The sequence below is a fragment of the Neovison vison genome, chromosome 10, assembly GCF_020171115.1.
Source record: "Neovison vison isolate M4711 chromosome 10, ASM_NN_V1, whole genome shotgun sequence".
Lineage (NCBI taxonomy): Eukaryota > Metazoa > Chordata > Mammalia > Carnivora > Mustelidae > Neogale > Neogale vison.
Genome location: NC_058100.1, coordinates 2,220,623 through 2,243,763, shown reverse-complemented (window position 1 = coordinate 2,243,763; position 23,141 = coordinate 2,220,623). Strand labels below are relative to the sequence as shown.

At 60.5% G+C, this 23,141-nt stretch overlaps 3 protein-coding genes across 4 annotated transcripts; 1 reads left to right on the top strand and 2 right to left on the bottom strand.

The window, feature by feature from the left end:
• Positions 1–727: 727 nt before the first annotated feature.
• On the top strand, positions 728–6,953 carry GPATCH4 (G-patch domain containing 4). The gene is made up of 8 exons (XM_044266591.1): positions 728–791; positions 3,145–3,280; positions 3,717–3,790; positions 3,882–3,974; positions 4,074–4,160; positions 5,397–5,488; positions 5,721–5,771; positions 5,963–6,953. Exons 2-8 carry the CDS (start codon positions 3,202–3,204, stop codon positions 6,780–6,782), a joined length of 1,296 nt encoding a protein of 431 aa, XP_044122526.1. The 5' UTR covers positions 728–791; positions 3,145–3,201; the 3' UTR covers positions 6,783–6,953.
• Positions 6,954–7,280: 327 nt separating this feature from the next.
• Positions 7,281–9,471, bottom strand: NAXE (NAD(P)HX epimerase). 2 transcript variants are annotated; one of them, XM_044266593.1, is made up of 6 exons: positions 9,287–9,471; positions 9,088–9,196; positions 8,881–8,991; positions 8,691–8,804; positions 7,895–8,042; positions 7,281–7,535 (listed from the first exon to the last, which is right to left on the bottom strand). In XM_044266593.1, the coding sequence occupies exons 1-6, from the start codon at positions 9,466–9,468 to the stop codon at positions 7,333–7,335; spliced, it is 867 nt and encodes a 288-aa protein (XP_044122528.1). In that variant the 5' UTR covers positions 9,469–9,471; the 3' UTR covers positions 7,281–7,332. The 2 variants fall into 2 exon arrangements, with proteins under 2 accessions (XP_044122528.1, XP_044122527.1); XM_044266592.1 differs by having other exon boundaries at positions 9,088–9,192; positions 9,287–9,340.
• A 4,156-nt stretch (positions 9,472–13,627) lies between these two features.
• Positions 13,628–19,742, bottom strand: TTC24 (tetratricopeptide repeat domain 24). Its single transcript, XM_044266172.1, has 10 exons — positions 19,730–19,742; positions 17,865–18,571; positions 17,467–17,670; positions 16,894–17,022; positions 16,657–16,769; positions 16,207–16,305; positions 15,220–15,308; positions 14,954–15,063; positions 14,273–14,369; positions 13,628–13,856 (listed from the first exon to the last, which is right to left on the bottom strand). The coding sequence occupies exons 2-10, from the start codon at positions 18,565–18,567 to the stop codon at positions 13,775–13,777; spliced, it is 1,626 nt and encodes a 541-aa protein (XP_044122107.1). The 5' UTR covers positions 18,568–18,571; positions 19,730–19,742; the 3' UTR covers positions 13,628–13,774.
• Between the last annotated feature and the right edge of the window lie 3,399 nt (positions 19,743–23,141).

Genomic DNA, 23,141 nt, shown 5'->3' with positions numbered 1-23,141 from the left:
GCTGCTCCGGCTGAGCGCTCCGCCTCGGCGACGGCTGCTGCGAGGGGCCGCCCGCCCCGCGCGCGATCGGGTCCGCCTCTAGCTCCGCGCCCCCCGCCCCGCTCCGGGCCCGCGTCTCTCCCGAGCGGGCAGAGCAGGTGCCCCGTCGGGGCGCGCGTCTCCCGCAGCTTCGCATCGACGGTTCCAACCCGGCAGGTGCCCGCAAGGGCCTGGTGAGCCTACGGACACCCCGGACGACTGCCCCGGAGGCTGAGCATTCGCCCCCGCAAGCCGCCCCCGAGGGGCGCCCCGCGCTTCCTTCCCCGTCTCTGGGCGCGGGACTGGCGCGGCGTCGCTGCCAAAGCTGATGTCGGCGTCCCGCGGGCGGATCTGGACGAGCCCCTCGGTCGCCCCCGGGCTGCAGGCTGGCCGGAAGCGGAACACGCCGAACCCCGGAGAGGACGCGCGCGGGCCCGTTTCCGCGGCAACCGTGCAAGCAAGAGACGCCCCGCAGCCGGCCTCGCGGGCTGCGGCGCCTCTATGGTGCGGGCGGGCGCCTCTATGGTACGGGCGGGCGCCTCTATGGTGCGGGCGGGCGTCTCTATGGTGCGGGCGGGCGTCTCTATGGTGCGGGCGGGCGCCTCTATGGAGCGGGCGGGCGCCTCTATGGTGCGGGCGGGCGTCTCTATGGTGCGGGCGGGCGTCTCTATGGTGTGGGCGGCCTAGAGAGGCCGGCCTGCAGCTTCCGGGAAGATGGCGGCGCGCAGGCCGGAGGACGCACGTGTTCACGCGGAGGGGGCCCGGCGCTGACGGTAAGCGGCGACCGCCTCCGGACGGTGGCGGTCGGAGGCCGGGCTCGGGAGTGAAGGCGGAGTCAGGACAGTAGCCCCACCGGGTGGAGCTGCAGCAGGAGAGACGAGAGACCGGGGAGGGGGGGCCTGTGGAACCGCGGTCCGAAGAGTGGCCCTGGCCGCTTTAACGTGAGAAAACTTGGGTTGACCCGAGAGCAGGTGGTTCCCGACGCGCGCTCGCAGCCTTCGCGACCCTGCGGCCTGGGGCCTCGTAGCTTCGGTCCGCAGTGACCGCTGCCGGTCGGTCAAGCCCCCGGGTCGCACCGGCTGAGCGCGTTCACGCCGGCCTTGAGCGCGCCGAGTCAGAGAACGAAGGCCGACGCCGATTCAGGGCGTGCGGTTTCCAGTGACCGCGGCGGTCAGCCGTAGGTCAGGGAGCGCAGACAGCTCCAAGAGGCCGAGGGGTAATTCACACCAGTTCTGGGATCCTGGATCCTCTACTTGTCAGCTGTTGGGTTTGGGCAAGGAATAAACTTCCCTGCGATTCGTGTGTTTGCAAATGTGGGTAATAACCCGTCTTGGCAGGGTCGGTGGGAGGGTGAAAGAAGATGGTCCGTGTAAAGCGGTCAGCAGGCTGGCGTCGAGTAAAGGACAGTGCCAGATGTTACTGTTGTTTTTATCAAAATCTGGGGGCTGATGGATCAGGGATGACTTCGGGGAGGAGGCCGAGTTTGGAGGCCGGCTTAAAGGCCCCAGTGTTCGAATTTTACTTTCCTTATAAATTCAAGAGCCATTTCTTCGCCCCCTGCTTTTCTGTCGGGACTCTCAAGGTATCAGGTTTTTGGGTAATCGCCCCGCACAGTAGAACCGTGAACAGAAATGTAAGTCATCCTGAATTTGCCTCTCTTCAATCCCGGGGCCGGTATCCTGACCTGCGCCGAAGGCAGACGCTTAACGGACTGAGCCAGGAAGGCGTCTTATAATAGATTATCTTTATACAAGTTAACTTTCAGTGAGTCAGCAGTGGTGGCCCTAAGTTTTGTGTGTCTTGTGTGATAAGCCAGCCTGACCATTTCAGAGGCAGATTCAGTGTATAAACCGGATAATGCCATTATCCGGTTCCAAACGGAGGAGCACCTGTGCGACTATAAAGAAATGCTGCTGGGGGGGGCGCCCGGGTGGCTCAGTGGGTTAAGCCTCTGCCTTCGGCTCAGGTCATGATCTCAGGGTCCTGGGATCGAGTTCCTCCTCTCTCTCTCTCTGCCTGCTTGTGATCTCTCTCTGTCAAATAAATAAATAAAATCTTAAAAAAAAAAAAGAAATGCTGCTGGTAACTGTGGCGTGGTAGGAAGAGGCCACGTTGGAGGCAGGTAGGCAGCCTGGGCTTGTTTTCCAGCTCCCCTCTCTTCACTAACTCTGTGACCCAGGCTTTGTTTTCTTTGTTTGTAAATTAAAGATATTAGCCACCCACAGGACGATTAGCATTAAATAAGACACAACAACAATACATGGAATCAACTTGTTATGCATGAAATGCTGTAAGGGCACCCTTCCTCTTTTTTTTTTTTTTTTTAAGATTTTATTTATTTATTTGACGGACCACAAGTAGGCAGAGAGGCAGGCAGAGAGAGAGAGGGAAGCAGGCTCCCTGCTGAGCAGAGGGACTGGATCAGGGGCTGGATCCCAGGACCCCGACACCACTACTCGAACCGAAGACAGAAGCTTAACCCACTGCTCCACCCAGGGGCCTCAAGGGTACCCTTCCTAAGCTAGACAGTTTCAAAAAGGGTGTTGCAGCAAGATTGAAGACGGGCAGTGAGGAAGAGTTGCGGAGCCCCCACACTTGAGAGTATACTGAGTGCTGGAGCGTGGCTGTGAGATACGGCTCCCTTCAGTATTCTCATGACTGAGGCTAAAGATCCCTTATTGCTTTGTTTTTGTGTGGCAGTGAGTTGCAGGGGCTGTCACCATGTGGCAGGAAAGAGCGGGACCCCAAGGGTGGGCCGTCTGGCTGAGTTCCTACACATACTAGCTGTGTGACCCAGAGCAAGTCACGCTTTCTCTTTGTAAAGGAGGAATGCTATATTCCCGGATGGAACGTTCCAGAACGCCTCCTGAGCTGGGAGAATTGAATGAAGTAATCACGTGATGAGCACTCTGAGAACTTAGGTGTTAACTAGTTACACCAATCCTGCTTGGCTTGTGGACATGCTGATGATCTCTCTGTGGTCAGACGGGAGCGCCTCCCCCCACCCCCGGCAAAGACCAGGCCTTCTTCCTCTGTCTCTGCCCCAAGTTCAGAAAAGAATTTTTAGGAGAGCAGTCAGGCTGGAGCTGATGGATGATTTGGGCGCTTTCTCCTTTTCTCTTGAAGGGGTGATGACGGCGTCTTCTCTGGTGAGGGACTGAGAATCGGGACTCTTGTCTCACCATGAGCGTCACCCCAGAGGTCAAGAGTCATGGGATGAAGTTTGCTGAGAAGCAGCTGCTGAAGCATGGATGGACGCAAGGTCATCCCTGGGGGGCCCCTCCATGTTCCCCCGCTCCCTGCTCGAGCCCAGGGGAGCAGCTTCCTCCTGGGCCATCCATAAGTAGTCTGTTCAGCTGAGGGGAAAAGCCAGTTTAAAGGGAAATTGCAGAAGAAAATTTCTGACTTTTCCAGAAAAGGGATGAGTGGAAGAAATGTGACAGCGGGTTGTGAGAAAAGTGTTTGGGAGGACCGTGGGGGAGTAAGGGTCGAGGCCTCTGTCCTGAAACAATCACGAGGGAGAGACGGCTCGGGCGCAGACAAAGCCAGGGACACTGCATGGAGAGGCACCGGAAGGAGGGGGACTGGAGGGCGTCCCCCAGTGCTCCGTGTGTGTTGTAACAAGGAGTGGCATGTGTTGGTGCTGTGAGGGCTTGGGGCAGGCGGCACAATAAACCAGGTCACTCACTGTCCTGCAGGCAAAGGCCTGGGCCGGAAGGAGAATGGCATCACTCAGGCCCTCAAGGTGACACTGAAGCAGGACACTCATGGGGTAAGATTGGGCAGGCTGAGGGAGATCTGTGTGGCTGGAGAAGGGGACCCCAGGGACAGGTCCTCGGAGTTCATCCTTCTCCCTCTGGCAGGTGGGACATGACCCTGCCAAGGAGTTCACAGACCACTGGTGGAATGAGCTCTTCAACAAGACTGCAGCCGGCCTGGTAGTGGAAACCGGGCAGGTACGGGGTGCTGACCGATGGGCGAGTGGACCGTGAAGGTCTGGGACGTGTGGGGTGCGGGGCACACCACGTCCCCCACTCACTGCTACCTCCCCACAGGATGGAGTACGGCTGAGGCACCTCTCTAAGGAGACCACCCGCTGTGGTCGTCCCAAGCCCAACGTGCTGTATCAGAAGTTCGTGAAGGTGCGAGGGGCCTGGGTTAAGAAGGTCCATCCTTTTTCCTTCCCTGGTCCCCTCAGCCTGAACCGTTGCTTCACATGCCTCCTTCGCTCTTCTTGAACTATCCTAACATTGTCAGACGTCACTTGCTTAGATAGCAGACCCGCGACCAGAATTAGACTTTCAGGTCCCGTGGGCCTGGGGATGGGGCCTGGGTGGTGGGGCACAGGCAGCCGCCAGAGCAGGGCAGGAGGGGAGGTCCAGTGCAGAGGACTTAGAAGCCAGAGGGGACCCGACAGGTTATCTGACCCCATCCCGCTCCCGTTCCGCGGCCACCTGTTGCATGCTAGGGCTCTCGTGTTCTGCAGCAAGCCTTTCCCGTTTCTCCCCATCCCCGTGGCTGTCCTCTCCTGCCGGATTGCCGGCACAGCCTCCTACCCAGACCCCACCCGGTCTCACTGCCACAGCGGCCAGAGCGCTCTCTTAACGCCTTGCTCTGGGGCTCTGGCTCGTCCCTGACCGAGGATGACCGTCCCGATGTGTCGGACTGGCTCCCCGGGCCCTGCGGTCGTGTCCTGCTCGCACCGTTCTCCGGCCTCTGCCCTTGGGACGGGATCGGATTCTTTTGAAGGTGCCGCCTTCCACCTGCAGGCTTCTGCATGTGGTCGTCCCACTCGCGGCCGTTAGCGCACCGGGCTGCCTTTCCCCCTTCACCTGCCCACTTGCGGTGGTATTCGAGAGCTCACAGAGTTCCCGAAATGTCCCCAAACCCTGAAGTCGGACCAGTATCCCTCCTCCAGCACAGGCAGCGCTTGTGTTCTGTCCTCCACCCTCCGCCCCCCACGTCGGCTCTTCTGGGCCGACTGGTCTCTGCCTATTCGGCTCCTGTCTCAGCCCGTTGGCCCAGACTAAGTTCTCAGTCTTAGTTACAAGCACTGCGGGTAGGCGTGGGGGAGGGCGGTGAGCAGCACACCGGGATGACATCAGGGGACCCCGGGACCCAGTGTCCACCCGTGGGTGGGTGCCCAGAGCCCGCCATTGGGCTCCACCGCCGCCACCCCCACCCTGGCAGCCCACCTCCTGCCAGGGTGGAGGTATGCTGTGCCCCCCGCCCACCGTGGGTCTCCAGGGAGCTGTGTTGGGGGCTGGCAGATCGGCACCTGTGGCTGCCTGTTCTGGGTGGGGGGGCTTCCGGGAGGGAAGAGGGGTTGGCAGTGGTGTTGAGGGGGCTTTGTCCACCCCCATGATCGCTCCTTCTAGATGGCCACACTGACGTCAAGTGGGGAGAAGCCAGACAAGGACTTAGAGAGTCACAGTGATGACGGCAACCGGGGACCCAAGCCTCCGAAGATGTGAGACCTCATTTTAGTGCTGGGGGCGTGTGGGAGGACAGAAAGGGCCAAGTTTCAGGCCTGACTGGGCTTCTTCGGGTGGAACTGTGTCGCACTAATCTTTGCTTCCCCTGCGCCCAGAAAGTGCCAGGTCCTGAACAGGGACTCCGTGTTGAAGGGAGGAGGTTTCGGAGGGCAGGAGAGGTCAGGCCTTTGCACGAGCTGTTTGTGATTCCTCATCTCCCCCCAACAGTCTGACCGATGAGATGCTGCTCCAGGCCTGCGAAGGGCGCACGGCACACAAGTAAGTGGCGGTCGGCTCCTTGGGGTCCCTTCTTTCCTCCCCATCACAAGCCCTGGGGGGTGGCCTCTTCTGCACGCTTCTCACCCCAGGGGAGGGGTCCCCCGCCTCCCCCCACCAGCGCTGCCTGCACCTGCAAGGACCAGGCCTGTTCACCCCGTACCTCGCTTTGAGCCGGGGCCCGTCCGTTTCAGGGCCGCTCGTCTCGGGATCACCATGAAGGCTAAGCTTGCCCGGTTGGAGGCCCAGGAGCAGGCGTTCCTGGCTCGACTCAAAGGCCAGGACCCTGGGACCCCTCACCCGCAGTCTGAGAGCAAGCCCCCGAAAAAAAAGAAGAAGAAAAAGAAGCAGAAAGAGAGAGATGCCATAGCAACAGTCAGGAGAGCCGAAGAGTGTGGGGGAGACGCAAGCCAGGCTGACGGGAGAAGCAGGAAGAAGACCAGACGGAAGCCAGAAGCCCTGGTGGCAGAGGAGAAGGAGGGAGCGGCGGTGGGGAGTGCGGACAGGGGGGCCGCAGGGGTGAGTGGACCCGGAGAGCAGGAGAGCAGGGAACGAGCTGATGAGCGCCACAGGAAGAGAAAGAGGAGGCAGCACCGCGCAGAGGAGCCGGGGGTCCCAGATGGAGGGGCCCAAGGTCAGGAGGCTGAAGCCAGCGCTGGGACAGAGCAGGCAGAGAGCGGCACATGTGCCAAGCTGCGGCGCAGACACAAGAGACGGCAGCGGCCAGAGGGGGACGCGAATGCAGAGGACGCGGTGGAGGGGGCTGCTGTGGACGGTGGGGCCCGGGAAGCAGCAAGCAGAGCGCACAGGGAGGGGAAGAGCAGGAAAAGCAAGAAGAGAAGACCACGGCCCCAGGAGGAGGAGGAGGAGGAGGATGTAAGGGATGAAGGGGATGAGGAGGCTGGGAGCGGGGCTCATACCGGCCCAGGCAGCCGAGGCGAGAGGAGGCCGCAGGGACGAGCTCCTGCAGTCAGCGATGACCAGACAGTGAGACGGAAGCAGAAGAGAGTGTGAAGGTCAGGCCAGTGTCGGACCTGAGTTGACTGGGTCTCCTGCGCCCTCCAGAGGAGGAGTCGGACCAGTGAACTCCCAGCTGCTCGGAGCTGGGTGTGGGCAGACATGGCCACTGCAGACGCAGCCCACAGGCCGCCGGCCCCCCAGACGAGAGTAAACGACTCCGCGCCAGCCTGTGTGTGCTTCCTGCTTCTCCACTCCCAGCCTGGGAACCTCTGAATACAGCTCAGGGGTTCCTTGGACGCCTCCAAAGAAATTCCTTGTGTTCACCTCCCATAGTCTTGCCACCCTGCTGAGTGGAAGGGGAAAGCTCAGAGAACCTCACTTGGGAGCTTGCTCAGCCTCTGAAAGTCCGTGTTTGTTGCAAGCAAACACCCCAGCTGCCTCCCTGGCCGGTTCTGACCCCAAGGAGAGGTGGCCCCGTGTCTGCCAGGTCACACTCTGGCTCCTGCCGCTTCTCACCCATTACTGCCAGGAAGGCTCCCTGGATTCCACAGCTCGGGAGGGGGCCACAAAGTCTTTATTGGGAGGAACGGCCACTTGGCCCCCCTCACTGCAGACGGTAGACACATTCAGTGTCGGGGTAGGGTGGCAGATTCAGCTGGTACTTCTTTTCCAGAGCAGGTGGCACAAAGCGACCCCCTAGGTAGTGGTAGCGCCCAGTGAACTGGGTGGCCGACTTTTTGGGTGCTGTCAGGGAGATGAGCAAGTCTGGCTGGATCCCTCCGGAGTTCCCCTTCTCCACGTCCCAACCTGAGAAGAGGATGGTATTCAGGGAAAGAGGACGAGATCTGTTCCTCTTCGTGCCCTGCTCTACCCCCGTCCTGAAGGAGTGGGAGGCCCCTGTGTCCCCACTTGAGGAACCTGCGTTACGTCCTTGAAGCTCTGCGGCCTCCTGGGCTGTGGTCTTGGCTCCAATACATACGGGCAGTAGTCCTCAGCTCTGCTCCCTGGCCCTTTTGTGGGCCCACAAAGCTGTGTTCTGCCCCTTCAGACCAGCTTTAAGCTTGGTCTGAGCTTTGGGTCAAGAAGGAGGAGGCCTAGGTGCCTGTCTCAGGATAGGGCAGGGTCCCACCCCGCTCCCCGCTCCCCAGCTTCCTTGGACCCAGCACCTGAGGGGATGTCGATGCTTGCGATGGGCACCGTGAGCCCATTCAGGACACTCAGGATGCTGCGGAACGGCTCCCGGACATCGCCTTTGAAGCTGAAGCCAAAGATGGCGTCCACGACCAGCTCGTACAGTTCGTCGATCAGCATGGGCTGTTGGGGGCAGGGAGGGGAGCACGTCACAGCCTGTGGCCGCACAGGGGCCCTTGGTGGGAGACGGCTGTGCCTTGCATGCACCACTCACAGAGGCACAACTAATGTCACTGATTCAGGAGGCATTCTCGGGCCTAGACTTTAGTGCAAGCTGGTCACTGATTAGGCCAAGCTGAGCTTGCCCAGACAGGTCTGTTCTGAGGGCCTGCCGGACCCTGGGGAGGTACAGGGTGGGACGGCCTGAGACCAGGAGTCCGGACAAGCCACCTGCCTTTTCTGCACCATCCCAGTCTCTTCCGCTGTTGAATGTGTTAAAAGCAAAGTTCTCGCTTCCCACCCCTAGTCTGTAGACTAAGGAGGGGGGTTAGGATGAGGCAGTTTACTGCTTACAGGTCCTGACCTCAGCGGGAAAGCACTGACCACGGAAGTGAAGGGAGAGGGGCTTCGGGGAAGGGGCAGGAGGGCACTGATGGAGCATGACCACTGGCAGGGGCTCCCCCTACTCAAACAGCCCAGATCGGCACCCCCGCCCCGCCTGCACGGAGTCCACCCTCCAGAGAGATCAGCGAGCGAGCTCGGCCTGGGAACAGGAGGAGCAGGACACCGGCGGTGGCTGGGGAAGGGGAGGACCCCACTGGAGCCACCTACCTCCGGGGGCATTTCACCAAGGAAAGGGATTTCCATTTTCTGACACTGGGTCACCAGCGCTGTGAAGAGCGGCTTGTTCGGCCTTTTGGGGTAATAAATGGTTGGCTGGTAGCCCTGGAGGAAAGGAGAAGGGTCGTCCGAGCCCGGGTCCCGGAAGCCCCGCCGCCCGGGTCCTCGCCCACACACTCACGAAGAGCTTGAGGTGCCGCGCGCAGACCAGACCGTCTCCTCCGTTATTCCCGGGCCCGCAGATGACCAGGACGGCGGGGGGGCTCCGGGACATGGACTTGGGGGGATAGGCCTGGAGGCGGGGTGAGAGGGCAGTCAGGGGCGCTGGGCGGCCTCGCGCCAGCCCGGCCCGCTGTCCCCGCCACTCGGCGGTGCCCAGGCCGCTGACCTTGGCGATGGCCGTGGCGCAGCTCAGCCCGGCCAGCTCCATTAGTTGGTCCACGCTGAACTGGTACTCGTTGAACAGCTCCTCGTCCACCGCCTGGGCCTCCTCCTGGCTGCGGACACCCCCAGCCTCAGTCCAGGCGCCCCGCGCGCGGCCCGTCCCCGCTCCCGGCCCCCAGCGAGCCCGCCCCGGCCTCGCCTACCTCAGGTACTTCACCGCCGGGCTCGCCATGCCCGCCGACTCCCCGGGGCCGCCCGAGCGCGGCCGCCGCGTCCCCCACCACGCGGGCCCCGCACGGCAGGCGCCGGCCTGGCCCGGGACGCGCCGCAGATGGGAGCCGGCGGCCAGCAGCCCGAGCCCCAGCAGCGCCCGCAGCGCGGACATGGAGCTCGCCCGGCGCATGTGCGGCGCCGGCTCCGCCCCCGGGGGCGGGGTCTCGGTGTAGCTCCGCCCCCACGCCAGCGGGCGCGATGCCGCGCAGTCCCGGGGGCGGGTCCGCGCTGCGCGCGAAGTGTGTAGTATTGGGTCGTCGGTGGCGGGGCTGGCAGCCCGGGGTCCTACCCTAGCACTGCCCGGCTGAGTGGGCGGGGCCCGCTGGAGTCCGCATCCCGTGAGCTCCCACTGCGACGGTGCGGGCACTCACAAGGCCGGCCCGGAGCTCGGCTCCTCGCCGTCGCGGCCGGCAGTTCCCCGCTCCGCTGCGCCGCGCGGGCTGCACGGTCCCTGCTAGAGGCACAAGCGCGGGTGGGAAGGGAGCCGGGCTTCGTTCAGGAAGCGGGCGACCTGGGAGCAGGGAGGACCGGTACCCCAGGGCCAGCCTTCAACCCGAGCGAGCCTGGAGCGTCTTAAAGCGGGGAGCGCCAGAAGTGGGGGCTCGGTGCGGGAGAAGCTGGTGCCCGGGCGGTGAATCGTTCGTAAACACAACCCCCCCCAGGCCTAGTGTTCCCCAGAGTCCCTTCGCGCCCTTTCGGAAAGGGGGTGTCCTTTCCGAAGACCAAGGGACTTGGGTCGGCAAGCAAGGAGCACAGAGGCTTGAAAGCTAACCCCAAGGCCGTGTGGACTGCTGTTGGCGGTGCAGTTTGGGACCCCTGTCCAACCACATTAGCTGCCCCTGCCCACCTCTGCTTACCAGCATAGCGCGCTCCGCTTCCCTGATACTCAGCGTTTACCCCCTTTATCAGGGTACATAATACCTATGGTGGGGCACCTGGCCGGCTCCGTGGGAAGAACATGCGGCCGGTGATCTCCAGGTCATGAGGGTGTAAAGATTACGTTTATTTATTTATTTATTTATTTATTTATTATTTGACAGAGAGAGATCACAAGTAGGCAGAGAGGGAGGAAGGGAAGCAGGCTCCCTGCTGAGCAGAGAGCCCAATGCAGGGCTCAATCCCAGGACCCCAGGATCATGACCTGAGCCGAAGGCAGAGGCTTATCCCACTGAGCCACCCAGGTGCCCCTTTTATTTATTTATTTATTTATTTTTAAAAGATTTTATTTATTTATTTGTTAGGGATAATGGGAGAGAGAGCGAGCAAGCACAGGCAGAGTGGCAGGCAGAGGCAGAGAGAGAAGCAGGCTCCCTCCTGAGCAAGGAGCCCGATGTGGGACTCGATCCCAAGACACTGGGATCATGACCTGAGCCGAAGGCAGCTGCTTAACCAACTGAGCCACTCAGGCACCCCATTGTTTATTTTTGTTAAAGATTTTACTTTTAAGTAAACTCTACACCCAACATGGGGCTTGAACTCATGACCCTGAGATCAAGAGTCATAGGTCTTCTGACTGAGCCATCCAGGGGCCTCCTCAAGATTCATTTCTAAAACAGTGCGAGGCGTGTTTTTTGAGCATGTGCCCCGCGCTAACACGAATCAGCTCATTTTATCCTTGTGGCACCCCTGTTACTATCCCCATTTTCCAGACTGAGAAAACTAAGCTCCAAGATGTTGACTGACATGCCCAACGATACAGTGACAACGGTCCACGGAGCTAGGGTCCAAGCAGCTTGAGCTAGTCTGTACTCTGAAGCATTATCCTGTAGGGTGCGGCCTTCCACCCGTGCGGAAACAGGTAGAGTGCTGTTGCTGCTGACTTCATTCCGACGCGATGTAGGAATAAAACAGGGACACGCACATACCCCACCACATGCCCAGAATTTATAAAACAGGCACTGGGGGGCTGTCCCGAGGAAGGAGGAGCAGAAGACCTACTTCATCTTACCGCTGCCTTTCAGACTTCCGGAGTTTGCTTTGGGAAATGCCTTTAAAACCAGTCTAGGAAGGACACAGTGATCGCAGCCCTGCTGAGTTCCAGATGCTTACCTATTTCACCCTGTCAGTCCTATGACCTGGCTTTATCCTCACATTATAGCACAGAGAAATCAAGTAATTTTCCAAAGACCACACAGCTACGGGTTTCTGGGTGCCTCAGTTCTTGGGCGTCTGCCTTCCACTCAGGTCATGGTCTCAGGGTCCTGGGATCGAGCCCCGCATCGGGCTCCGGCTGGAAGCCTGCTTCTTCTTCTCCCTCTTCCCCTGCTTGTGTTACCTCTTTCACTGTCCCTCTCTCTTTCTGTCAAATAAGTAAATAAAACCTTAAAAAAAAAAAAAAAGAACATACAGCTATTAAATGGTAGAGCCAATGACGGTTGATACAGCACTGGCCTGACCCAGTGTCAATATTCCCGTGTGGCAGGTGCTGCTACCTGTCCCCCAAAATCCATTCTCTTCTCTTCCTTTGGCAGCAGAACCCCTGAGTTGCGTCTGGCCGCAGGGCTGCCCAGCTGACTACTACATTTCCCACTGTCCCTTGCAGCCGTGAGGCACGTACATGTGACGACATGTGACTACATGCTGACCAATGAGGTCTGAGCAGAGGGGACGTGTGTTGGCCAGGTCCTCCCTTTGGGGGGAAAAAAAAAAGCTTATTTCCCCCGCACTTCCTCTTTCCCTCCTGCCGGCTGGGAAGTAGGGCTCTGCGGCCACCGAGCAGCCATTTTAGACCAGGGCAGGGGAAACCCGTGTGGGGGCCACGGGGCGTCCTGTGGACTCCCCCAGCTCCGCGAACCGGGGCTGCTTTCAAGGGAGAGGATCAAATTTGTCTCTGTCCCTGTTTAAAGGCAGGGTACGTCGGGCTTGTTAACAGGAGGTGGACCTGTGTCCCACACAAGACCTCGTGAATGCCTGACGAGGTGCCAAGGAAGGTGAGCCGCCGTGTCCCCAGCCGCCTCTTCCATGTGCGGCACAGGCTAGGTCCCCTGCAGGCGTTTTAACGGCTCCTCAAACTCTCAGGGTGAAGTACTTCACGGTGTATAGAAGCCCTCTTCCCTGACACGAGCGAGAATGGGTTATTTCATTTCCATTTAAAAATGCATCGTCTGCCATCTGTCAGAGTGCGGCGGCGTCTTCTGGAGCCCAGGACCGGAGCTCTGCGTCCCTCCTGTACGAACCTCATTTCGGGTCACCTGCACTTTCCAGGCTGCTTCCTGGAGGTGGAACAGTTCATGGCGTGTTCGAAGCAATCTGAGTGCAAAATTCATCTGTTTTTTTACTATTTTGCCCCAAAATGTGATCATCGTCTTGCTCACATCTCATTCACAGTAGTTTTTGAATGGACTCACCTTAATCAAGACTTCCAAGGATTCAGCTTCGTTTTCATACAAACGGGGCTTGTTTTCACACTTTGTTCATCAGTTTGTGTAATATTTAATTGAATCATGAGTTCCAAGAACACAGGCAGTCGGTGTGAGCACATGGGGTACCAACACAATCAGCCCCCGGCAAGCCTTAGCGTAAACGGGGTGGCAAGCCGCGCGCCACTCGACGAGGTGCCTCCCGGCCGGGTTTGAATCCTGGCTTCCCCGCTTCTCAGTTGTGTGGCCGGGAGGACACCCATGTTCTCCTCGTCTGTGAAAGGGGCTCGTCTGCCGTGAGAACTGCGGGAGAAAACCCTTGGGAAACGCTCAGAGCCGGGTGTGGTGGGCGCTGACTGAACCACACACTTTCCAAAATGTGGTGGCCGCTGACGGCAGCGTCCGGCACGCCTGAGGGGCTGTGTCCCCAGCCCGTGACTTTCGTGGAGGCGGTGCAGTCCATCTGTGGGCTAAGAAGTGTCCCTGTAGCATTTCATCCCCATTTCCACTTCGAGAAGATGGAGGTCTGGAGCGAGTCCATGACTGCAAAGCCTGCTGACCAAGATGTCACAGCTTTTAGAGCGGCAAGGCCTCGGCAGTCATGAGGTCTGGATCCAGAAGGAAAAAGGGGAAGTTCACGGTCCATTTTCCCTTTTTCTTTTGCCTGTTGAGTCCCAAACTCCCAACAAGGAACAAACGGAACACCTCAGTGCCCGGACTGCAAAGGCCCTGTTCAGCCGACAGAGTTGCCCTCTTTTTTTTTTTTTAAGATTTTATTTATTTTTTTGACAGACAGAGATCACAAGTAGGCAGAGAGAGAGAGAGGAGGAAGCAGGCTCCCCGCCAAGCAAAGAGCCCAATGCAGAGCTCGATCCCAGGACCCCGGGATCATGACCTGAGCTGAAGGCAGAGACTTTAACCCACTGAGCCACTCAGGTGCCCCCAGAGGTGCCCTCTTGCCGGTGGTGTTCCCTTGTGTGTCCGTAGGGCACCGGACAGCGGGGAAGAGCCTTGGTCCCAGAAACCACAGAGGCCACACTCAGGGCCGGCAGAGTGGGGTCACATGATCACACAGAAGCCAGACTCCGCGGGTCTCCTCTGACGGCTTCTGCTGGGGGCTTCCCTGGGCCAGCCTGACCACCTGCGGGAGGCAGGGCAGGGCTTGCCAGTGGGGTGCTGGAGAGAGGGCAAAGGGCCGCCTGCCCTGGGGGCAGCTCCTGGCCCTCACCTCCCTCCGCTGCAAGGCTCCGGGGCAGGAGGGGGAGGTTTGAACGCACGCCCCCACCCCTGACCCTGTTTAGCTCAGCAGGATTGTCCCTTTCTGGGGGGCTCCAGTCCGGCTGTGCAGGAGACAGGGAACACCCCAGGCTCTAGAGCTGGGTGACCGTTGTTCCCACGGTTCAAGGCCAAAGACAAAGAGGCGTCCCCAATCACTGGACCACATCTTCCCCCAGTTTGACCAGCGATCATGTTCTGTTAAAACCATCCAAAGTCACATCCTTTCCTACTCCTTTTATCCATTCTTCAGGCCTCCTCCCCTCCCCCACAGGGACCTACCTATTGGCTTGGGGGCCACTGGGTACCAGGATGCCAGGGTGCTCCTTTTGGAGGGGGCCTTGGCCTCCAAGCAGGAGACGGGCCCCGGTTCTTGGACCTGGATGGAGAGGGACAACCACATTCATCTCATGCCTCTCTGGACCAAGAATCACATGGTGGGAAGAGAAAGCTTTGGGAGAAGAGCAGGGCGGTGGGGGGGATGCGCGCCCTGGTCACTGACAAGGAGGGTGCAGCAGAGCCTGCGCTCTGCACAGGACAGGTGTCCGGCGACAACTCGCCGCGGTCTGGAGGACACGCTACGAGCAGGGAATTCCACTCAGAATAGCGTGTAGCCAGGGACGCTGCCCACAGAGGTCCTCTACCAGCAGAAGCAAACAGGGAGCTAGGACAAGACCAGCACCCGGCACCTGGCGCGTAGCAGGCTTTCAGTGAAACCAGGTGCTCTAAGGTCCACAGTTCTAGAGGCTAGGAAAGCCGCGGAAGCCAGGGGGAGAGGACACTGCGGAAGGGGAAGCTGGACAGGGTCCTGAGACATGAACGGGACAGGAGCGGGATGGGGAGGGCTGGACGGCCTCAATGGCAGACCAGGGCCGGGGGCCCTTCGGGGAGCTGGAGGGGTTGGGACAGCGCTCCCATTTTCGGGGAGGAGGCACACAGCCGGGCGGGCCTGCTCCCACTCACACTCTGCTCTCTGCGCCCAAGACACCACGGGGACATCATCGGGAAGCGGCTGGTCCTCTGTCTCCTCCTGGCTCTCCATGCACTCTTCTTCTTGCCACCGTCTCGAAGACCTGGAGGGGTGGGGAGCAGGGGGGAGAGCGGCACCAGGCCAGCCCCTCCTCCCTGGGGTGCCTGCAGACCCCAACCCCCCAGCCAGCGGCCGAGTGCCTCCAGCGCACCACCCCTCTCCCCCACCAACCCTGGAGGCCCAGCCTTGCCCCACTCACCTGTGTGGCACTTCTGCCCCACCCCTTCCCGCCCCGGCTGGGGGCCCTGCTGCCACCCCTGGAGCCTGGGTCCTCCCTGGCGCCGAAGTCTGGGAATGGTGGGGAGCAAAGGGAACTGGCTGGGGGTGTATCTGCGAGTGTGTGTTCTCTGCACACGCCATGGCCCCCCAGAGACACAGACGCGCTACAGACAGCCTGGGTCGTGCCACCCATGGGAGAGTGGAAATCCGTGGTGGGGTCTCGGCTAGTGACTCTCAAGGTAGAATCAGGCTCCCCATTATCAGGCCTGGCCAGAGCCTGGCCTACACCCCCACCCTGCCTGGAGCCTCCGGAGGGCAAAGTCCCAGAAGGCTGGTGGCCGCTGGTCCAGTCTGCCCCGACCAGACTAATTTCCTTTTGCTCGAAAATTATAAATACAGTGTCCTGGTCTTTAAGAGAAGACATAAAACTCCATTAAATACATAGAATAAATACCGAAGTATAATTTTAATTCCTGGAGGGGAGTTGGTTGCCTGAGAGCGTCTCAGCAGAGACCGGGTTGGGGGCAGCCGGAGCGGGAGGGGGGGGTGAGACCTGCGCGGACGCGCGCGGCTCCGCCTCCGGGGACAGGCCCCTCCCTGGAGCACTGCCCCACCCTGTGGCCTTGTGGAGAACTGCAGCCAGGGCCTTGCTTTCCACCCCCTCCGGGTGGGGCCTGGCATCCTGGATGGCACCTGACGCTCAGCTGCTGGGTCAGTTACCACTCAGCCAGAGACCTGGCACAGCCCAGCGCTGGGAGATATGCCAGAATCCTCCGCCCACCTCCCCATCCCCGGTGTCCACGGAAAAGTGACCCGTGTCCCCTCTCCAGGCTCCCCTCTCCCACCCTGGGCGGATGAACACCCAGGGCCCAGGCAGCATCCCTGACGGGGTCAGCTCTGCCTGCCACCACCTCCTTCTTAGGGTGGCCTCTCCCCACCCCCAGGTCCCTGTCCAGGGTCACCTCACCAGTGTGGACGTTGGGACAAGCCCAGCCTGCGCCAGGTGCGTCCTCATGACATCAGCCAGCTTGGCCACCAGCCGGTCCCGCACGGAGTCTGGCTCCTTCTGGAGAGAGGGTGGATAATGGGGAAATGGGGAGGGTCTGGGCTATGCAGTCCTCTGCAGATTGGGGAGGCAGGAAACTGGAGAGGGCGGAGGGAGGGGGGCTCTGTCCTCCTTTCTCTTCTACCCCATCCCCACGCCCTCGCCCGGATCTTGCTACCGCCCGCCTGGAACTGTGAAGGGACAGGTTCTTCCTCACAGCAGAGTCCTGGGACCTAGCACACAGCGTGCCCGATGTGCGTTTGGTGAGTGGATGGAGAGATGGCAAGGAGAGGGCAGACTGCGGGACGGTCAGCAGACGAGGCTTGCTGGAGGCGTAGAGGAAGAGCCGGGTTCTGGGAGGGGTGGTCTCACCTGACTCCGGGCCAGCGCTTCCTTATAGTAGCGCAAGGCCTGGTCATGCTGCCCCAGTCTGGCTGCCGCGGCCCCCAGCCCCTCGCAGGCCTGCCACTGCCCCTTCGTGTCCCCTGGGGAAGACAGCCCGGAGGTCCTCTCTTGGTTCCCCGCAGCACTGACCCTCCCTTCCAGAAGCCACCAGCCCCCGGGACCCCTGGCCTGGCCCCCTTGGCAAGCCACCCACTAAGCCCTCACCGGTGTCCCGGGCGGCCTGGAGGGCATGCAGGTAGCTGTCTCGGGCGGCTCCATGGTCCCCCAGCTGGCTCAGGGCGAACGCCAGGCCGCCGAAGCTTCGTCCCTGCTCCCGCCGTTGCCCCACCGAGCCTGACGACAGAGCCAGTCCCATCCTAAGAAGGGACCTTGACTGCTGAGACGTCGGCCAGCAGCCCTGGCGGGCACCCAGGAGTCGAGGCACTCAGCCCCAGCACCCCTCCCCAAGGCACCACAGGGATCGCAGCTCCCCACAGCCAGCCTCTCCTCAGGCCTGAGTTTTGGCCAGAAGGCATCTCCACCTGCCTGCCCCCCCAGGAGACCTCCTCTCCCAGCCGGGGCTATGCCCTCTGCCCACTGCTGCCTTCCCAACCCCAGGCCTCGGCCTCTGAGCCCTCATCCCCCATCCTGTCCGCCTGCCCCATCTCCTGCACCAACCAGCCCTCCCCTGGTTCTGGACATTCCGGCCCCATACCCCGCCCTAAAGGTCTGTCCACCTTGAGCCCCAGCTGGAGCCCCGCTGAGTCCCTATCCCCTTCCCCAGGCCTGGGTACCCACCATGCAGGTCAGCGGCCTTCTGGTGAAAGTCCCGAGCTTCCTGATGGTTGCCGAGGGCACTTTGGGCCGCCCCGAGGTTTCTCAGCACTGTGGCCTCCTCTCCTGGCCCCTGACAGAGGGGCAGGGCCCGCAGGAAGGCCTCTGCTGCTAGCGGGAACAGTTGGAGCTGGGAGTAGCTCAGGCCGAGGTCAACGTAGAGCGGCCCTGGAGGGCATGGCCAGGGTCACGGGTAGCCGGGCCAGTTGCTGCTGATGCTGCCTCGGTACGGCCCCTGTGCCCCTCTCCTGGGGTCCTTCGCCCTTTCCCCGCCCACAGAGAAGCCTCTGCCGGCACCCCACCTCTCAGAGCATCACTCGGTCTGAATGTCCCCAGACACCTCCTCTGCCCGAAGGCCTCACCCAGCAGGCTGCTCCCAGGGCTCCTCTCTGCACACCTCCGGCTCTCCTCCAGCATCTGCACCACTTCGGCCACCCCGTGCTGGCCGCTCTCCAGCATACACGCCGCTGCGGCCCCCGCGGCCAGGGCTGCGGCCTGGGGCTGCCCAGCTTGGGCATAGGCCTGGCTCGCCTCCTGCAGACACTGGGCTGCGAGCTCAGGCTGTCCCAGGGCCCGGTAGCAGGCTCCCATTTTTGCCTGGGCTTGTCCCTGGTCGCCGAGTGGCCGGTAGTGGCCCAGGGCCCTGCGGTACCAGGCCAAAGCTTGAGGCAGCTTGCCCAGGGCCTCGTAGGCCAAAGCCACGTTGAAACACTGGTCTCCATGACCTCTGCCCTGTGCCTTCTCTGCCGGCTGGGCTCGCAGCAGCAGCTCCAGGCCCCTGGCTGGGTCCCCAGTCTCCACATAGGCGGCCCCCAGGTTGAAGGCACAGGCCCGGAAAACAGGGGTGTCCCGAGTTTGTGGGGGCTCAGAGGCCAGGACGAAGGCCCTCTGGAAGCAGGTCAAGGCTTCATGGTTCCGGCCGGCCTGTAGGGCTCCGTGGCCAGCCCTGGTGAGGGCTTGGATGCTGGCCTCCTGCTGTGGCCACTTTCTCTTCTTCTTCTTCTTGGAGCTCAAGGGTTCAGGCTCAGGCCCTCGGGGCGCAGCCTCAGGGTTGGAGAAAGACATGGTGCTGACAGTGGGGAGCAGAAGGGTCAGTATGTTACCCTTGGCTTCCTCCAAAGCAGGATCCTCCAGGGTGATTCGGCCCCACTCCTGCCCTACTATCACCTTGGGGTGTCAAGGCCTTCTCTCTGTCATCGTACTTTGCCTCAGCGACCCTCCCGGGGCCCCATCAAGCCTTCCTCTAATGTCCCAACTCATTCTTAGTCCTTCGGGACTAAGTAACAGTGCCCTCCAGAAAGCCTCCCCCCTCGACCGTCTGGGTCCTTCTGGACTCCCAGAGCACCGAGGCCTGTGTCCTTCACGGCGTCCCTCACGCCGGGTTAAAGTTGCTGACTTTCTTGTCTGTCTCTCCTGCTAGATCAGGGGAGATCTGAAGGGGCCGGCACAGACCACGTTCTCCATAAATGTTCACGGACCGAGATGGACACAGCAATGCGAGCGCACCTTACACCCCTGAGCTGTGCGCCGGGAACACATATGTGTTACATACATGCTCCCACACCCACACCATCCTCACTGAAGGAGCGAAGGAGCAGACAGAAGAACATGCAGGGCCTCTGCCCGTCGCCTCCTTCATGCTGTTCCGCCACTCACAAGGACGGGTGCTCCTGCTGCCTGATCCCAAGGTGTAGATCAAGCCAGCCGTCGGTGAGCGCCTGCTGCATACTCGGGGAGCGCCTGCGGCATACAAGCAGCCACCAGGCACCAGGGGCACCGAGCTGAACGGGCTAGTGAGTTGGCAAGGAGGCAGCTTGAGGGGCAGAACGCTGTCTCTCCCTTCACTGCCCACACCCTCTCAGGGGACCTCTTTCCCCATGGCCGGCTAGTCCTGGTCCCCCAGCACCCTGCGGTGGCTTCAAATATGCTTTTCCCCACCAGGATCTCACCTCTCCCCCTGGAAAGGCAAAGAAAGCCTTTTCCTGAGCTCTCCTCCCAGGAGCCGGAGAAAGGCGTGGCAAAGACTCAGGCCTGGGCTCTCAGCCCCTCTCCTTTCCTTTGTCCTTCCCCCTCTTTTTTAAGAGAGGCAGGCAGAGGTGATCCTCCTTTTAAAGAAATTCCCCGTGACCAAGAACACCTAGGAATCTTGCCTTCAAGGGCCTCATCCGTGGGGCGTCCCTAGCTACCCCCAACCAGGCCTTGAGGCCCCAGCCATGGGATGCCTTACCTCCCTCGGTTTCTCTGCGGCTGGCCTTCTGGAATGGTCCCTCTGGCTTGGGTTACCTGGCCAAGCTCTGAGCTCAGAGCCCTGGGGTTACCAGACAACCAGGTACCGCCCTCCACTCCTAGGAATGTTTTGATGGACAGCTCAGGCGCCCTATCTTAGTGCTGTGCCGCTGACAGCGGTCAGGGGTCAGGCACGGTTACCTGCATTCCATTGCCCTTCCTGTCCCCCTCACCCCTGCACACACCCCTCACGTCCCTCCCTGCAAGCAAGGACTCAAAGCGTGCTGGCTTGTTACCAGTTACGACCTCAGGGGTGCTCTGTCCCGACTGTCACTCTCTGGAGGAGGGGACCAGGCTCAGGAAGCAGGTGGGACCACCCCGAGGTCCCAGAGCAGTGGTGGAGCTGGGATCAGACCCGGAGTCTCTGATTCTGGGCTAATCAGCCTCGGGTTCTTTCCAGCGCACTGTGATTGCAAGCTTTGGTGAGGCCTGGACTGCTCTGGAAGTGACCCTTCACAAGCGCACAGACACGCACTGGTACATTTCACATTTGCGAGTGGGGTTAAAGTGGATGATCAGGAAGGGCCTGGAGATCAGAAGAGTCTCTTTGCTTTCCCAGTCCTTTTCCCAGCTCCGCTGATCTGCAACCTCCATGTTCTGCTTAATGAGAGGACAGCAGGCCCCAGGACGACAGGTGCCTGCGGGGCTACCCCAAGCAGGGTGGCCGGCAGCAGAAAGAAAACACCCTCATTTCCTGGCGGAGAGGTCTCTTTTAAGTAAAGAGGCCTTTGCCAGAAACAAAATTACCAGGAAGCCACTGGGCCCCCCTGCACTGGGCAGCCTTTGCTGAGGGCCTGCGTGGTTCTGGGTGCCACATATGGGGCCCACGGCCAAAGCAGGCTTTCTCGGCTGCCACTGCTCCTGCCTACAGGCTGGCCTCCAGGATGCCACCAGAGCCTGCCCAGGGCCAGACAGGCAGCTCAGGCCGTGGCCACTCAGCAGGCTTCCTTTAAGAGAAAAGCTTGGGGAGGAGGCAGGGACACTATGCTTGCCAAGTTCCGCTGACCTCTCCATGTCCTAGGGACCCTCTCTGAATCACCTGCTTGTTTGATTTCCACTTTAGGTGACGTATCCTTGCAACTGTCTCCTCACTTGGCCTCCAGGCTCCACTGTGTCCTGGATCCTTCTCTTCCCTGTTCCCCTTTGCTGCCCCTGTCCACCCTTGAATGCAAACAGACCCCACCCGTCTGCCCTTTGTGTAGACACTTCCATGAACGCTCCAATGAGTCCTCTGACTTTCCTACTAATGATAAGCCTGTCACTTCTAAAATTAGATTCTAGACTCGGCTTGTCCATGCGAAATTTCTGTTTCCCCCCATCTACCCATCCCCCATTCCCGGTATCAGCTGGAGCCATGGGAGGCATCCTTGACCCCCTCAGGAGGCATCCTTGACCCCGTACTTGGTCCTATTGGTTCGACCTCTGAGCCCTCTCCCCATACTATAAACACTCAGTGCGTGTCATTGCTGCGTGTGGTCCCTAACGCCGCTATGCAAGAAATCCTCTCCTTAGGCCCTGTTTCCGGCCCCTGTTGCACTGGGATGGTGGCGACAACATGAGTCAGCTGGGTTGGCCCCCTCCTTTCTCCCACGGTGGAGGCCAAGTTGGAGGGAGGATGAGATGTTAAGACTTGAGAGGGAAGGCCCGTTGGGTCCTTAGCCGTTTCCTTACAATCCACTTGGGCCCTCAGCCCAAGTGGAAGAGGGGGTAACTCATCCGGGCACTTCCTTTCTGGCTGGGTTGGGGGTTTCTGTATATAAAGGCCTCATTACACCACTGTTCCCTGAGAGGGTCCGGCTGCCCAGGTCCTTCCCGGAAAGCAGGGAGTGGGACCTCCATCAGCAGGAGTCTAGGTTCTCACCACTTCCCTGCGTGGAGAGCGAAGGAGAGCGGTTCTAGTCTCAGGGAACACCCACTTTCCCCACATCTCCCACCATTTTGTCTCGACTCTGAGTCGCTTCTGCTCTTCTAAAGGTTTGGATATTTTCTGTTTTCTGCCCCTTCAAGTCTCTCGCCTGGGGCTAGGAGCCTAGGCTGCCTTGCGGCCTGACTGGGCATTGGTGGGTGGGGGGGAGGGCAAAACGGAAGCTGCCAGAGGGGGACGCCGACTAGACGATATGGCAGAAAGCTGTCATGATTGTGTTGACTAGTTCAGACCTCACTATCTCTGGCCTGCACTGCGGCCGCCCGCTCTCAGGTGCCCTCTGCCCCGGCTTCACCCTGCTCCTAGCTCCTCTGCAGAAAGAATCTTTATAACATGCAAACCTGACCTTGACCTGTGTGTACAGTGTTCTTTGGCTCCTGGCTGTTCCCTGGCTGTTCCCCGGCGCCATCCCGAGGCCTCCGCCTGCTTCCTGCCACTGCAGCTGGGCCATGCCCCTCCAGGCTCTCTTCGTCCCTCTCCCTCTGTACAACCACACTCGCTTGTCATTTCCCGAACTCCCTCCGCACTCCTGCAGGTGCCGTTTCACTGACTGAAATGCCTCTCTCCTGCGGCCTGATGAATTCTTGCTCCCTTTCCAACCCAGATCAGCTGCCACCTCCACTAGGAAGTCTTCCTGTCCTTCACTGCCCTTAACCTCATTACCGCAGTGACCTCATCCCTCTGAATATCGTCGATCTCTAATGTGGTTGACTCTATGACCGTCACTCAGTCCAGAACAGCAACTTTAGGGCATGAATTATACTGACTTTTTAAAGGATTGTATTGTTGTTGTTTTTAAAATATTTTATTCATTTATTTGACAGAGATCACAAGTAGGCAAAGAGGTGGGGGTGGGGTGGGGGTGGTGGTGGTGGTGAAGCAGGCTCCCTGCTGAAACTATGACCCGACCAGAAGGCAGCAGCTTAGTCCACGGAGCCACCCAGGCGCCCCTGAAAATTGTGTTGTTTTTTTAAAGCACCCTGTGTACCCGCCGAGGGGCTCGAACCTACGACCCGCAGGTCAGGAGCGGCGCGCGCTACCGACTGACCCAGACACGTGCCCCCAGTTCGGCTGCTTTCCCTCCGCATCCACACTTTCCAGTTCCCTGCAAGGTGGCCTGCACGTTAACAGGAGCCAAGGAGGCCAGAGGAGGCGGAGCGGGGTTCAGGGGAGCATGAGGGGGAAACGACGGAGGCCAGGGCAGCCAAGGAGCCCTACAGGAACCGCAGCAGCCCACCGCGGGGCAGAGCCCACCGCGGGGCAGAGCCCAGCGCGGACCCGGTTGCCCCCGGAGCCACCACCTCCGCACCCGGCGGCGCTTCTGCGCCTGCGCCGCCCGGAACTACAAATCCCAGCGGCCCCCGCGACTCGGGCCGGAAGTGCTGTCCAGCTGCGGCGACGGGGAGGGCGGCGGCCTGGCGGCGGGAGA